Genomic DNA, 16,497 nt, shown 5'->3' on the forward strand with positions numbered 1-16,497 from the left:
TAACGGACATGCGTTGGTTCCTCTTCCTTATCCAGGGCCAGCTTTCACATGCACACGAGGCGATTGAAAATACCCTGGGTCGGGCCAGGTGCATTGATCCTCAAACAGCATCCTTTTCCTTTCAGCCCTAGTGAAGTCTTGGGCTGTGTATTTACTCAATGCAACGCGGCCTTCGATCTCCGGCTGCACTGCTGCTTCCACGGTCATGGGTTGTGGATCCAAGCAAGACGGACTCTTTGAGAACTCGGATGCTACCCATTGGTCTAGTTGTGAGGACTTGGGTTCCTATCAATACTATGTTACTGCTTAGCTGCGTTTCAAGTCCAACAGTGAAATGTGATCATAAATTCTTGTAATCTTGTATCATCTAAAGATCCTAAATGAAAAAAAAGAACAGGAATGACACGGTTTAAAAAAGTTTATCCACAACTACTTAGTTTATCCACAACTACTTAGTTTATCCACAGCTACTTAGTTTATCCACAACTACTTAGTTTATCCACAACTACTTAGTTTATCCACAACTACTTGGCATCTTCAGCACTTCTCATTTTTGCCTGTGCACAGGAGGGAGCCACCACTTTTATTTCCCTGAATCAAGTAGCTTCATTTTCTCCCCATTTCTCTGTGCTGTCATGCATCTCTAAATGTTGTAAGAACAACAATGCAATTTCATCATTTTTGTTTTGCATTTTAAAGAAATCAGATACAGAAGAAAGAATGAAACTATATGATTATACACTATATTAGAACTACTTATATAATCACCTTGACTGGTGCTCTTTTTTTATGGATTTTAATTACTATCTAGTGTCATTTATTTTCATTTTGGAGAACGTTTTAGCATTTTTTTTTTTTTTTTGGGTAAAACAGCTAGCAACAAAGTATCTCAGTGTATATCGTGGGATGCCGTAATTTCTTCTTCAGTTTTGCTGGATAGTAAATTTGTGGCTGGCATTCTTTTTCTTTCAGTCGTGCGACGATGTCCTCCTACTGCTTTCTGCTGCCCATTAGTTCTGACGGGAAGTCAGCTGTCCGTCATCGGGGTCGTCTTGTCCAGGAAGACCTTTTCTCTTGCAGCTTTCAAGATTTTCTCTTCGCTTTTTGTCCTTTAGTGGTTTTGCGTCTACTCTGGAGTTGATTGGGTGGCTGGGATTTGTAGATTGATTGAATTCCCTCTTCAGATTGCATATTTACTATTGATCGCTCAAGTTGGTGTGTTCTCTCTTCAGCAACCTCTGTCTAATGTCTAGCTCCTCTAGCGCCCTTTTAAAATTTCAGTTCTTATCTTTTCAAGTCCAGGACTTTTATTTGATACTTGCAAATCACTTATAAATTTTATTCATATCATTTTTGACGACTCATTGTCAACACACTTTCCTTGAGTAGTTTAAACTTATGATTTCCTTTAGTTCTTATAAAATGCTTGTAATAACTGTTAGGGGAGCTGGATCCATCGTCTGGACTTCCTCAAAGCCAGTTTGTGTTACTTCCTTTCCCAGCGTTTTTCTTTCTTGGCACATCTCACGCATTTTTGTTGAAAATCAGCATTTTTGGAATTATAGTGTAACACTCTAGAACCTGATTTTCTCTTTCCACTGGGGCGGGCTGTTGTTGAGTTCCTTGTCTGCACGGATCTATGAACTGTGTGTTCTTCGGCAGTGTGAGCTCTCTGATGTAGTATTGTTTGGGCTTACTGGGATTATCTGTAAATTTAAAAAATGCCCAGGTCAGTAGTTTCTAGTATGTTCATAGGTTTATGTAAACCTCACCTCATGTGAGGAACTTTAGATGATGAGTGTTCTGCAGTTTTGTCCAGTTGGGGAGAAGATCTACTAAGCAACTTACATAGCCATTCCAGACAAAAACATACATTTTAATGGCACAATTATTGAATGATGCAATTGAACTTTAAAACATCAGGAATGCTTTCTTGGGATTATTTGGATTGTAGTCTTTAAGTATAGACTTTAAGGCTGATGAAAACAGTTTTTCCTTTTCTAATTATTTCATATCGAAAACAAACTCTTCTAACCAACCGTGAGAATCCATGTTGCCGCATTACAAATGTGGGGACTGAGACTACAGCTTGAGTTATAGGTTGAATTCACAACGCACTGGCTTTAGTTCTTGGAACCTGGACATAGACCAGTATTATATATGTAGCTTCAATGATGAGTTTTGGTATTGTGTCTGTATGTCGCTCTAGAACGCTATGGTCTAGGTGAAGGTACAGCACTGGCATTATATTGGCCTTGGGGAGATGGAGTCACATTTAAATTACCCAGGTATCATGTCATCCCCCAGTAGCAGTCACATGATGTACCCTGGTTGGATGGTTCTTGTCAGATCTAGAGCCCTCTCTGTCTTGATGTTTGACAAGTTTTACCTGTAGGCAAGGACGGAGTCTTTCTGGTAAAAGCCGTAAGTACTGCGTTCGGCTTGTCCAACTGCTGGAGCGTGGACCTCACGTCCTAGTGGGTTCTGTCCTTGCTGCTCTTCGCTTGATGGATTTCGTCTCACTGGAACCTTTATACGAAGAGTAGAGAATTCTTTCTTCTTCTGCATCTCTCGTCTCTCCTTGCTTTGAACCACAACACTCCAGAGTTTTTTTCAATCTTGAGTTTGGGTCTTTGTGTACGTGCTTCATTCCTCAGTGCTGTAAACAATGACAGACAGACACGTCTGGCCCATGCGTAACACCTATGCTTCTACTTGGCAGCTCTTCAGGAGGAAGTTGGGATTGTCAGCTCCCGTAAAGAGGTATACCTGGGAAACCCTATGTAGGGGTGCTGTGTATTTGAATCAACGCAATGGCACTTGACTTGGTTTGGTTTTATTTAAAAATAATTTTAATTTCAGTTACCTTCACAGGTACCTTAGCTACTAGTCAACCCCTCGGACTACTACAACTCTTACCACCCCTCGCCAAGTACAGCAATCTTACTAATGTGTGCTTCACCCGGGATGCCGGGACCATCGGGATCACCTTCCTCTTTAGATATTGTCCCAGGTGGCCTTGCCTCTGCTTTAAGATTTCAGTCCTCCCGCTAGGCATTTCTATTCTTCTCTTTGATAAATATACTCAAGACCTTTCACCTGTCTCTCTCTTGCCGGGTTTCCATGTATGCGTTTCCCATCGTACCAGACTCATCGCATTGCCCCGGCTGTAGCCATGCTTCGGTGCGATTGTAGGTACTCCGCCCCCCTCACCCCCACCTCAACTCTTTCTGACGTCAGTTGTCTTCTCTGCATCCATTCCAGTTAGCCACTCTCTCCTTGTTCTCCAGCACTTGACTGGAGCATCATTTCTTCTCTGTGGCCATCCGCGACCACGCTTCTCTATGGAAAGTGTATGCTTCTGCAGTGCCTTGTCACCTGACCCCCACCCGTTATGAGAAGCCCCTTCTATCTTAGCAGGGATGGTATCTGCATAGTCTGTGGGTTCAGGGTTCCTGACACATGGACATATTCAGTAATTGTTTACCATGGATTTTTAAATTTACATAGACACTGATTGACTTGTGTTGTGAACTCCTCTCGGGGAAATCCTCAGAATAATACAGTTGCAGCAAACTGGACAGAGGTTTTGACTAAAGCCCCCCCAATATTCTCGTTTTCCCTACAGACACAAGCTCGGATAACTTTGGCTACAACCTGTTGACGTTCATCATCTTGTACAACAACCTGATCCCCATCAGCCTGCTGGTGACCCTCGAGGTGGTGAAGTACACTCAAGCCCTTTTCATGAACTGGGTGAGTCCGAAAGAAGCAGTGACCACAAGGTGCGCTGCGGGGTGATGCCCGTCACCTTTGCTCATAGTGTCTCAGCACCTGGGGCACCTAATTAATGTCCCCCCAAAGGAAGAAGATGGTTATGTTGGGGTGCTTCCAGAGGCTCAACTGGCCCAACAGAACTGGATGGTGTTGGCATGTGTCGTCAAATTAGGCCAGTGGCTCACCAACCAGAGTGTCTCCAATGACTTACGGATCCCTCTGGCGAGTTGAAGTGACCCAGAAGCACTGGACCACGAGAAGTTCTCTTGTAAAGTCTAAAACACGTTCAACCATAAAAAGCAAGCCCTAAGCGTTTTTGAAAGAGCAAGAAGAAAAGTTGGCCACACTTCATGAAGGTGCAGAGGAAGGGAGTCAACTTGCATGACCATGGAGGAACGTAGGTCAAACGTCAGGCTGCGGGGTGACCTGATAGTGGCGACACCTTCCCTACCGTCTCGGCTTCCTCATCTATGAAATGGGCAGGGCAGTCGTACTTCCTGACTGAGTTTCTGTGAAGACTGTGTAAGACAGTGGAGGTGGAATGCCCAGCTTTGAGCTCTGTTGGAGTTGGACGATGAGAAATGAGTGTCACTATTGCTCAATATTTTAAGAGTCTGGTGCTGAAGCGAAGGTCCTGCCGTCTGTTTAGTTTAGTGTTCATTTGGTCTCAACATTCGTTGTGGTAAGAAGCTTGCTTTTCATTTTAAGGGTGGAGTGGGGGTTTGTAGAGATGGAATCAGTTGTGTTAACATGTGATGTATGATTATTTCTTAGGGCTAACCCCCACAGCTTATAAGCTGACACCTGGCTCCTAAGGGGTGGATTTTAGCAACCAGTATTTGCAGATCCGATTTTTTTTTTCAAACGTTAATTGAAGGCTTGTGTTTTGAACCCTGTGGGGTAGTGGTTACTTGTTGGGCTGCTAACTGCAAGGTCAGCACTTTGAAACCCCCCAGTTGTTCTTCTGGAGAAAGACGGAGCTTCCGATCCTCTAACGAGTTACAGTCTCAGAAACCCACAGGGGCAGTTCTGCCCTGTCCTACCTAGAGGGTCACAATGAGTTGGCATCGACTCGTGGCCGTGAGCCTTGCGTTTTGGTCAGAAGAATTGTTTATGTCTGTTTGTTGCCAAGTTTAGAAAGGTTTTAAGGGGGACATATTCAGGGTAGTTAAGTTTCTTAAGCCTTAACTCATTACATAGCTTTCTGTATTATTTTGTGCGCGTGGTGTTGCATGGCTGTCGGTGACAAGATCCACGGCGGAACAAGAAGGCCAGGAAGCCGTTTCTCCATGTACAGTCCAGCGGGACTGATTGCTATCTTGGTTATTCTCGCCTCCTGTGGTGGTTACATAATCTGGTGTCTCTTGGGACTTGAGAGGCTTGATCGTGAAGGGGTGGAGTCCAGTCTGTCAATTGGACCTTAGCCTATGAGGCCTCTGTGTGGGCATGGCCTCCTGAGAATTCTGGGAACTCCTGCATTTTCCTCCTTGGAGACGGGAGGCACTTTCTCTGTTCACTCCCTTGGAGACTCACTACCGATAAGGTTAACTCCCTGCACGTCATCCTTGAGAAGAAGCCACATGGACTTACCCTGATGCATTGAGACCTCTGGAGCTGGAGAAGCCACGTAGAGACCCCTGCCAACGTTGAGATGCTTACAACGCCACTGGATCCACAAGCCTTCCCACCCACTGGCCTGTGATATTCCTGTGTTCAACATCATTGCATGTGTTTTGTGAGTCTGAAGAGGACTTTATAGATTGGTATCAGACATATGGGCTAATATCGGACGTATGGACTTGATCTGGACTGGGCTGGGATGTTTTCTCAGTATTCCGTTGCTCTTGTAGATAAACCTCTTTCTTATTCACATATGAGTCTCCATGAATTTGTTTCTCTAGTCTACCCGGACTAACACATCCCCCTTTTCCAAAGGGTTCTTCCCCCATTGACAGCAGCTCAGTGCCCCCACCTTTCCTGTTGAATTGTTTGACTTGCTGCTGCTGCCATTTGGATTCCCTGTCGATCGCCTGGGCACGTGTTATGTGCAACCTGCATAGCAATTCTATGAAAGTAGTATTAAGGGGGCTTTGGCATTTCCTTTGGTCTAGGGCATAGGTAGGTGCCCAAGCTTACTTGGCTTACAGGCCCCTTTTCAGAAAAAAAAATTACTCAGTGCCCCCTGGCCATGAGAAATGTTCATACTATAGCTCATCATCCAGGATACGGGGTAGGTATCTGCTCTTGCAGCTTGTCCTGATTGTCCCCCAAGCCCACGTTGCGGAACCCTGGTCTAGGTGATGAGAACTCATCTCGCAGTCAGACCCCCTGTGCGTAGTACCAAGTTGACTCTTAGTTCACACTGTTTCCCACAGTCAGAGCCGCCGTTTCGTTGCCTGATTTAACATGAGCATTGATGTCCAAATGCAATGGTTGTAAGTTACCCGTGCTTTGGCTGCTTTTCTGGGCTCACGTGAATGAACGGTGGATGGCGCCTCGTCTCTAAGGTGTTCTCTCTCTCTCTCCGCCCCTCAGGACACAGATATGTATTACATAGAAAACGACACTCCTGCCATGGCCAGGACGTCTAACCTCAACGAAGAGCTTGGGCAGGTGAGAGCCGCTTCCGGCACTTCATCGTCAGTGACACAGCTGGGGAGGTGGCCGGGGTCCGGAGACTATCAGAAGCAGAGCTCTGGCATGCCCTGTTGTTGCTAGGTGCCATCGAGTTGGTTCCGACCCATACTGACCCTGTGCACAGCAGCCCAAAACACTGTCCGGTTCTGCGCCCTCCTCACAATTGCTCCTGTGCTTGAGCCCATGGTTACAGCCACGGTGTCCGTCCGTCTCGTTCAAGGCCCCCCTCTTTTTCACTGCCCCTCTGCTTTACCAAGCATGAGGTCCTTCCCCAGGGACTCGTCTCTCCTGGCGACATGTCCAAAATACGTAAGACAAAGGTTTTTCATCTTTGCCTCTAAGGAGCACTCTGGCCAGACTTCTTCCAAGACAGACATGTTTGTCTTCTCAGCAGTCCTTGGTATGTAGAATGTCCTTCTTCAGCACTGAACACTGCCACAGTTCAACTGCACGGAGTCTTCGTCAGCCTCCTTCATTCCATGCCCGACTTTCACATGCAGAGGGGGCCATTGAAAACACCAGGGCTCGCGTGAATTCTCCATAGACGTGGTTCTTCCAGCTGAAGACCTGCTGTCATGTTTGAGGACAGTCTTCTTCTTATTTTCTGCTTTATATGAATTAGGTGCAGGTTGACAGGGCAGATCATCAGTTTTCCATTCAACAGTTCACACACATTTCGTTTGAGCTCATTGACTGCAGTCCTTACGATGTACCCTCCCTTATCACATGCCTTCTCTGTTTCCTGTTCGCATTCCTCCTCCTTTCCCAGCTCTTTGGGTCTTTGTCCTTGGGTACATGCCGCCCTGTTGATTTTACTGGGTGAGTATTCTGAGGTGTGCCTACCTCACTAGTGTCCCCCTTGTAGACCTATCTATTGGCTGAACATTGAGTCATGAGGGTGCGTGCACTTGAAGGATGACTAAGGTTCCACCAGACTCTATCTGACCAGAAAGGCTGGTCTTTCTTAGCATTTTGAAAACTGCAGGTATTCCTGTCTCACTTTTAAAAAAATTAGTAAATTGTTTTATTGGGGCCTCTTACATATATTATAACAATCCCTACATCCATTATATCAAGCGGACTTGTGCAAATGTTGGCATCAACATTTTCAAAACACTTATCTTTTTTCTTGAGCCCTTTGATATCAGCTCCTCTTTATTCCCTGCCCCCTCTCCACCCTACCACCCCTGAGAACCCTTTATATATTATGTATTGCTATTGTTATTTATACATATCTTATACAACCCATTCTATCCTGTCACCTACTATCCTGGTATTCGTCCCCCTTGAGGGGGTTTATTCCCACATCTTTGCTCTCCGTTCCCCCTTTCCTCCCCCTTCCCTTCCCTACCCTCCTGGATTCTCTACTCCCATTACTGTTTCCAAGGGCGTTTGTCTATCCTGAATTTTGAATATTGAAAGCTGTTGTCTGTACTGGCGTATGCACACCAGTCTAGCAGGATTTGTGAGGTAGGACTGAGATTGTCCATCAGTGTGAAACTGCTCCCTGGATGTATCTTCTCTTCTGCGCAGCCCGTCTGCACGGGAATGTGAGTACATTATTAATTGGAAACTTGGGCTTTCTTTTTGGTACAAGGAGCTGTGGTGGGTTAAGCATTGGCCTGCTAACGAAAAGGCAAATGGTTTGGACTTACTAGCTGCTCTGCAGGGGAAAGATGTGGCTTTCAGTCTTTATAAAGATTTATAGCCTCAGAAACCCTAAGGATTGTCAGGGCATACCAGCCCCTAACACATCATCACGAGTCTGGTAGGTGCAGTTGTACAGCGATAATAAGTAAAGATTATAGTAAAGTCATAAAGAGCATGAGAGATAGAAGAGAGATTGATATAATGGAGTCAGACACATTTCATGGTAACAATGCTCACCTCAGCCTCACTTGGTGGTCCATGTGGAGAGAGAGAGAGAGAGAGAGAGAGAGGGAGAGAGAGAGAGACAGAGAGAGAGAGATTTATTGCTAACCAAGGCTTTTATATTCCCTGGGGACATGCAAGCTCCCTAATTACAGGTGAAGACATATGTCACAGGAAAGGGTTGTGCTATAGGTAATAACAGTAGTGGGAGGGGGGTGATCTAGGGTTATACACACACTAGGAAGAGGAGGGTTTGGGGTATACATGTGACAAGATGGGCAATCCTAGATACAGGATGAGAGCTTAACTTTGGATGTCACTGATCCGGTTCCACCTTTTCCCTGGCTCAACTGTAGAGACCATGATCAGTAGGGTGTGAACTCCACCTACAGGAAACAAATGGGTGACTGCAACCTTTTAGGGAGAAGTAGCCCATGGTCCTTAACAGCAGGGAAGGGCCCTACCTTGGTGGGACCAGACAGTAGTCTGGCAACCGACTGCCTTCAGGGAGGATGTCTCTAAGCATCTGACCTCCCACCATATGCTGGCAAAAAGCCCCTGATGTTTGGCATGTCTTTGGGGGAGACAAAGCTGGGGAAAAGTCTCTTTATAATCCCACAAAGGATCCGTTCTCTCTGTTCTGTAGGGTCACAATGAGCCTGCTCCAATTTGACGGCATTGAGTTTTGCTTTGTCTTAGCACAGGTATGATTTATCACAGAAAAAATCGAGTACACAAACATAGGAGAAGTCATCATTTGGGGCTGGTAAAAATCTTGTATCAGGAGCAAGTGATGAAGAGTCAGTCACTGTGGACCCGTAGTGGCACAATACAGGGTTTCTAAGGTTGTACATCGTTACAGGAGCTGACGGCTGTATTTTCTTTCTTGGAGCAGCTGGTGGGTTTGAACTGCTGACCTTGAGGTTAGCAGCCCAACTGCAACAAGGGATTCAAACATAGTGACAACCGTGAGGGTGGTGCAGGACTGGGCAGTGCTCTGTTCTGCTGTCCATGAGCCACTGTGTTGGAACCAAATCGACGGCCCACGGCCCGTCACGACACCATAAGCAACAAAGTAATTAGATCATCGGAACCCAGATGCTGTACCCCGCCTCCCCCCAATGTTTATTCTGCTGAAGTCTAGGAATTGATGATCGAATCTGGAGCAATGACGTCAGCCATGCGATTATGTGTTAAATTCGTGTCTATAGCAAGCAACCTTATTTTCAGAGATCTGTTGAGCTGAACTTTGCCATTAGTACATCTTGGTCTTAACACGGGAAACACTGCAGGAAATCACACTTCTTGAATGTTCTGCAAACAAAGATGACAATTCCATTTTATACATCGTTCTCATTTAAACAAGGAGCCTTGGTGGTGTAGTGGCTTGCACTGTGTATTGTTAACCTCCAAGTTAGCAGTTCAAAACCACCAGCCATTCTGTGAGAGAAAGATGAGGTTTTCTACTCCTGTAATATTTATAGTCTTGAAAACTCACAGGGGCAGCTCTACTTTGCCCTGCAGGGTTTCTATGAGTCTGAATCAACTCGATGGCATTGAGTTAGGATTTGGGGTTTATCATTTAAACCAAGAGCCCTGGTAGTGCTGTCAGGTAAGTGTTGTACTGATAAACCTCAAGATTGGTGGTTCAAACCCACCCACCTCTCTGCTGGAGCAAGATGAGGCTGTCTGCTTCCACAAAGAGTTACAGCCTCAGAAACCCTATGTAGGGTTGCTGTAAATCAAAATCGCCTCAGTCGCAGTGGGTTTACTTTTTGGTATAATTTAAACTTACCCCAACCCTGTGAAGGTGCTATGGCCTTATTTCATTGGTAATTTACCCAGGATGCCTGGCTAATGAATGTGGTTCAAAACCACTGGCCATTCCATGGGAGAAAGAAGAAACCTTTTGGTCCCATAGAAGTTTAAACCTCGGAAACTCACAGGGGAAGTTCTATACTCCGTCTTTGAGGCAAGCTTTTGAGTCAGAATGGACTTGGTGCCAGTGAGTGTAAATCCTGCCAAGGTGGTGTTCTTGCTGACCCACCCTAGTCGTTTGTTTTTCTGCCTGTGTGTACCGACAGCTTTGCGTAAGGCATCTGTAGCCATGGTCACTTGGGCTGTCGTAGAACTGCTAGCAGATCCATGCCGTCTTCACGGAGACCTCAGTTGTGATTGTGATGGAGGATCTTCAAGTTTTGTTGCGCTCCATTGTGCATTATGCCTTCTTGATCAGAGACATACCAAATATTGTGAGCCTTGCCCAGGTTCTGGCTTCTTACCTTGTTATATTGGCCAGAATACAGTGTAAGGTCCTAGAAACACCTGGAAACACATACTGCTCAGGGAGGACTTGTTACACCCACACATCTGCAATGGCACCATGACTGTTCCCCATGCGGCCTGTGCCTGTTTGCACATCGATCGACTCTAGAATTGGCTATGGGAAAAAGGGCCCAAAAGGGGTTCAAGCATTGAAATATGCTTTTCCTGATTTGCTTAAAGGAAATTTATGTTTTAAAATGACTACAGCTTTTGACATAAAGATTCTGTCCATTGGATTTTTCATCACGTGGCTTTTATTGATGGACGGACCTCCTTTTCTTTGACTTAGGTGAAATATTTATTTTCTGACAAAACCGGAACCCTCACATGCAACATCATGAACTTCAAGAAGTGCAGCATCGCAGGAGTGACCTACGGGTGAGGGTTTTTATTGCTTCCTGAAATTCAAATTTTCATTCTTCCAGCAAAACATTGACCCCCCCATTCATCAAATACTTTGGTTTTCTCATAGCTTGGAAGGGTGTTGGTATGGGAATTAGGAACGTAGTGATTGTTGAATGTGTTTGCAATTTACTGGGCCTCAAATGAAATCTTTGTACAAGGCAGATGATTTGTTTCTCCCAGCACTAGTTTAAGAAACCCCAGGGAATAAAATAACTAAATCAGTATTCATTTAAGGTATCATATGAGTAAGCAAGTGTATGTTTCTAACTTAGTAGTTCCGAGTTTCCTACTCCTGTACGAAACTCTGGTCTCTGAGTGGGGCAAACGACTTGAACCTGACTAGTAACGGAAAGGTTGGTGGTTCAAGACCGCACAGTGAAGCCATGAAAGAAAGGCCAATGAAAGAAAGGCCAAGCAATCTTCTCTTCCGCAAGGATTGGAGCTGTGAACGCCCTATGCAGCCTCCCTGCTCTGTAACACAGGGTCTTCCCATGAGTCAGCCGCGACTCGACAACGGCGGTGCGTGTGGTCTTGTTTTGGTTTGGACATGAATGCCTCTCTTTTGGTAACAATCTTGTGGCCACCGTGTTTCCCTTCCCTCTGGCAGGCATTTCCCAGAATTGACAAGGGAGCCATCTTCAGAGGATTTCTGGTAAGTTGATTCTAGCACTTACTTAATGCACTAGGGGAGAAGGCGTTGGGATGTTTTCCATATTGGCATTTGCCACCTGAATGTAAAAGATGGATGTGTGTTGAGAAAGAGCCAAAATTGTAGCATGAACATGGCTTTTAAAGCCCCTGACTCCATGCTTCCTACTTATTTCCTACTTTCCAGAGGTAGTCAGTGCTAATACTTCTTTAAAAAGAGTGTATTTATTTCCAAACGTTGAAAACACATTTTTTTAGAAAAACATTTTATTGGGGGCTCGTAGAACTCTTATCACAATCCATCCATCCATCCATCCATCCATCCATCCATCCATCCATCCATTGAGTCAAGCACATTTGTACATTTTTTGCCATCATCATTCTCAGAACATTTGCTTTCTATTTGAGCTCTTGGTGTCAGCTCCTCATTTTTACCTCCTTCTTCCACCACCCTCCCTCCCTCCCTCACGAACCCTTGATAATTTATAAATTATTATTATTTTTTTCATGTCTCACACTGACCACTGTCTCCCTTCACCCACTTTTCTGTTGTCTGTCCCCAGGGAGGGGGTTATATGTCGATCATTGTGATCAGTTCCCCTTTTCTCCCCCACCTCCTGAGATCACTACTCTCATTATTGGCCCTGAGGGGGTTATCTGTCCTGAATTCCCTGTGTTTCCAGCTCTTATCTGTACCAGTGTATATCCTCTGGTCTAGCTGGATTTGTAAGGTAGAATTGGGATCCTGATAGTGGGGGGGAGGAAGCATTAGAGAACTAGAGGAAAGTTGCATGTTTCATTGGTGCTATACTGCACCCTGACTGGCTCGTCTCCTCACTGTGACCCTTCTGTAAAGGGATGTCCAGTTGCCTACAGCTGGGCTTTGGGTCCCCACTCCACATTCCCTCTCATTCACAATGATATGATTTTTTGTTCTTTGATGCCTGATACCTGATCTTATTGACACCTCGTGATCACCCAGGCAGGTGTGCTTCTTCTATGTGGGTTTTGTTGCTTCAAAGCTAGATGGCCGCTTGTTTATCTTCAAGCCTTTAAGACCCCAGAGAAAACACATTTTTGATAATGTCTCTAGACTTTTTACTGTGGAAGACAGGGGTGTGAACCATCCCATGTGGGTGCCTTATCTTCTCCTTGGGAAGCACTTAAGGGTTTCTGTGTACCCTTGGCATGGGCAGTTCTGCCATATACGTGGGTGTGGGCTTGTTTTTATTATGTTGACATTTAATGGCCACTCGTGGGGCCCTTTCTATCTGTAAATTTTATTTTCTTGCTTCCATGAGAAGTCATCTCTCCTTCCAATGCCCCTGTTCCCTCTGGTTTCCTATTAGTCAGATATTGAACATCGTAAGGGGATCCTCCAATGTTGTCACCCTTTTCTCTCCCAGCCGGCTGCCTCCACCCACGAGTGACTCATGTGACTTTAATGACCCCAGGCTGCTGAAGAACATTGAGGATCACCATGTAAGTCCAGTCTTTTCTTCTAAGGCATTGGTTAGCTTAGGGTGCGTTGCTGTTTATTTACTTATTTACCTATGCAGGTAACGACGGGGAAGTTGTGATTTAGGAGTTCCTGGAAGAGATGCAACATTGATTGGCTAGTGTTAGTTCTTCAGGGATGTGATTTCAAGCATGTGCATTGAGAACATTTTGCCTAGGTTAGTGTAAAACTGAATTTAAATAGGTCGTGAAGTTGTTGCCCTTAAGAGTCCAGTAATATTGTCTTAAGACCTGAAGCTCATTGTTTTGTTTCTCAGCAAAGTAATGCTTGAACAAGCAGCTTGGTCTTTCTGTGCAACCTGCTTTTCACTAGAGAAGCTCACTGAAGTCATAGAGCTCAGTTGCTTTGTATACTTCTGGAATCCTGTTTCTTTACAGTTATGAATTACATGCATTTGAAAAGAAAAATGGACATTCTTTGGCAGGGGTGCTTGTCATAAGAAGCCTTGGTGTCATGGTTGCACACTGGGCTGCTAACCGCAAGACCAACCATTGGAAGCAAGCAGACACTTCATGGGAGAACGATGGGGCTTTGTACTCCTATAAAGAGTACAAAACCCACAGGGGCACTTCTACCCTGTCCTATAGGGTTGCTGTGAGTTGGCATTGACCTGTGGGCAGTAAGCGAATGAGAACAGACTTGGTCTTAGTTTCCTAGTGCCGCCCGCCATAGCCAAATGCCATAAGAAGGTGGCTTTCAAGCACAATTGTGAACGTCTCACAGTTTGGAAGACCCTCTAAATCCAAACCCACAGCCATCAAGTCTGTTCAGACTCTTAGCGACCCTGTAAGACAGTAGACGTGCCCTGGGGATTTCTGAGAGTAACTCTTTACAGGAGTAGAAAGCCTCCTCTTTCTCCCTTGGAGTGGCTGGTGCTTTAGAATGCTGACCTTGCCGTTAGCAGCCCGATGGGTAAATCACTGTGTTGCCAGGGCTCAGGTCCTTGATGCTAGGGGAACGTCATTCTTTCCCCTGTGTTCCTCTAGCATCTGCTGGCAACTCTTAGCATCGCCAAGTCTATCCGTTCATTTGTTGTGAACCAGCTTTTCTTAGGTTTCGGTGGCAAAGCCAACCGAGAATGGGGAGAGTGAGCCCTGGCACAATGGAAGCCCTGATTTGGGGAGGTTATCATGAACGGGTGAAGAAAATAAGGAACATTTTAGAAGGGTGTTTAAGAATCTGGGTTTTCAATGATCATTAAAAGTGTAACAAGGTCCTTGATTAAGGACTTGATTTCTCATTTTCTGTTTACAGCCTACTTGCTTATGATTGTACATTTTCAACTTTCCCAAGGCCTTCAGCCTTCTAGGCACCCTCCTGGGGTCGTGGGTTGCTAACTGCAAGCTCAGGCATTGCACCAGTTGCTCCACAAGAGAAAAAGGGTGCTCCCGTAAATATTTATAGCCTGGGAGACCCAAGGGGGAGTTCTACTCAGTCCTGTAGGGATGCAATGGGTTGGAATCAACCCCGTGGCAGTGGGTGTCTGGGTTAAGCCTTTCAGGGTTTCTTCATCTTGCCTACTGAACTGATTACACCCTGGGCTTTGCACAGCGAACCCCACTACCACTGCAAAGGATGAGCTATACTGACTCCATTGTTTCTCTGTGGGAAGATGTATGATAGGAGATCCAATGTCCTTAGAGTAAGTGTTTTTTTTTTTAAGATGAAAGAAAATACTTTAATCCTCTTCCAGTTTTATGGGCCAATGTCTAATACTTAAGGCTACGTTATCCCCAAGCCCCTTGTGTTACGGTAGTTGAAAATGTTCAATAGCCCCCGAAGTGAAAGGCATCGCCCTTACGGATATCCGCTTTCCCAGAGATGCAGAAGGCTGTAATTTATTGGGTAGAGTAACCATGGGCTGTAAATGTTCCTTCCTCAGAGGAAGTCTGAGGCTGATCTTCAGGGCATCATAAGGAGAGGGCTTCCTCGCTGGCCAGGTGTTACGCAGCCTCACATCTTTCCATTCCAGAACGGTCTGAGTCCTGGTTCTTTGCTCCTCTCCTGTGGATCAGACCTTACTCTCCTCTCCTTTGAGCTACTGCCAGTGCTTTACGTGCTCGGATCTTCTTTTGAGAAACATCTTTAAACGGTCCAAGCATGGCGCCTCTTCAGAGCAGTGTCAGTTTGCCAGGAGATGGTTGGGGGTGGGGCTGGAAGGGTGGCACTATTTTAGGCTTTCCAACTGCAGGTGCTCCACATTCTTCCCAAGTTGTCTGGGGACCCTAAACTGGACGCGTTGGAAGTAAGAAAACGCTTACTTCTCTCCCAGTGGGATACTTCCATCTGCTGCAGAATTCTCTTTGGCCCTGGGTCATCATTTCTGATTTTTCCTGAGACCTTTAGGACTGTTTTAAGCTTATGGGCTGATTGCCAAGGTGAGACTTGGCATGCAGTCAGAGATTCAACCTATGGAAAATTCCAAGCAGCTATTTATGTAGTCCCTTGATAGCGCCTCTAACCAGCGATTTCCTGCTTCTGAAATGAATTTCTCAGGATTGGCCTAGGAAGAAGGTACAGCTTTTTCTTTTATTGAAGTTTATTATAGGTCTCTTGTTTGAGTCTTTACAAAATAAATCACTTGTGCATATATCCTTATATATACACCTGTGTTTATATATATGTATGTATACACACGTGTGTGTACTTGTCTGTGTGTATATATGGAGCCCTGCTGACATGGTGGTTATGCATTGGGCTACGATCTGCAAGCTCGAAACCCCAAACCCCCCTTGGGAGAAAGACAGGGCTTTCTACTCGTACAGAGTTGGAGCCTCAGAAACTCAGAGGCGCAGTTCTACCCTGTCCTTTGGACTTCTGTGAGTTGGCATTGACTGATGGTAGTGAGTTTGGTTTGGGGTTGAGTTGTGCATATGTTATTTGTGTGCTGCTCACTGGTTTCACTGTAGGCTAAGCACTAGATGGCTCCCAGTTAGAGCCCCCAGCTGCTCTGTGGGAGAAAGCTGCGGCAGCCTGCTTCCATAAAGACTAATAACCACAGAAAACCCAGGCAGCGTCTGCCCTGCCCTCGAGGGTGGCTGTGGATCGCTATCGACTTGGTAGCACAGGGTTTGGTGTGGGTGATGGTTCGTAAGCGCTATAGCTAGAATTGACATGAAAACAATCGCAGACACGGCCTTTTTTTCTTAAGCTCTTCAAGTATATTGACAATTTTTCATTTCTAGATGTGTGGCAATTCGTGTAGATTTTAAAAACAGTCACTTGTAAGAAGATACATCCGGCCTGTCTGGATAGGACAGGCTGGATGAACAATCTGGAGGAGAAAACAACGGGACTGACAGTTCCGGGGGGAC

General features: G+C 45.4%; 1 protein-coding gene across 1 annotated transcript in view; it reads left to right on the forward strand.

The window, feature by feature from the left end:
• ATP8A2 (ATPase phospholipid transporting 8A2) overlaps positions 1–16,497 on the forward strand; it is a 616,683-nt gene that overhangs the window by 162,885 nt on the left and 437,301 nt on the right. Inside the window, exons 11-15 of the mRNA XM_045293987.1 lie at positions 3,629–3,756; positions 6,313–6,390; positions 10,901–10,989; positions 11,624–11,668; positions 13,071–13,146. Coding sequence (XP_045149922.1) covers positions 3,629–3,756; positions 6,313–6,390; positions 10,901–10,989; positions 11,624–11,668; positions 13,071–13,146 — 416 coding nt within the window. The remainder of the gene's footprint in view (positions 1–3,628; positions 3,757–6,312; positions 6,391–10,900; positions 10,990–11,623; positions 11,669–13,070; positions 13,147–16,497) is intronic.

Source organism: Echinops telfairi, unplaced genomic scaffold (assembly GCF_000313985.2).
Source record: "Echinops telfairi isolate 266 unplaced genomic scaffold, ASM31398v2 ScPeMD7_2565;HRSCAF=3150, whole genome shotgun sequence".
NCBI lineage: Eukaryota > Metazoa > Chordata > Mammalia > Afrosoricida > Tenrecidae > Echinops > Echinops telfairi.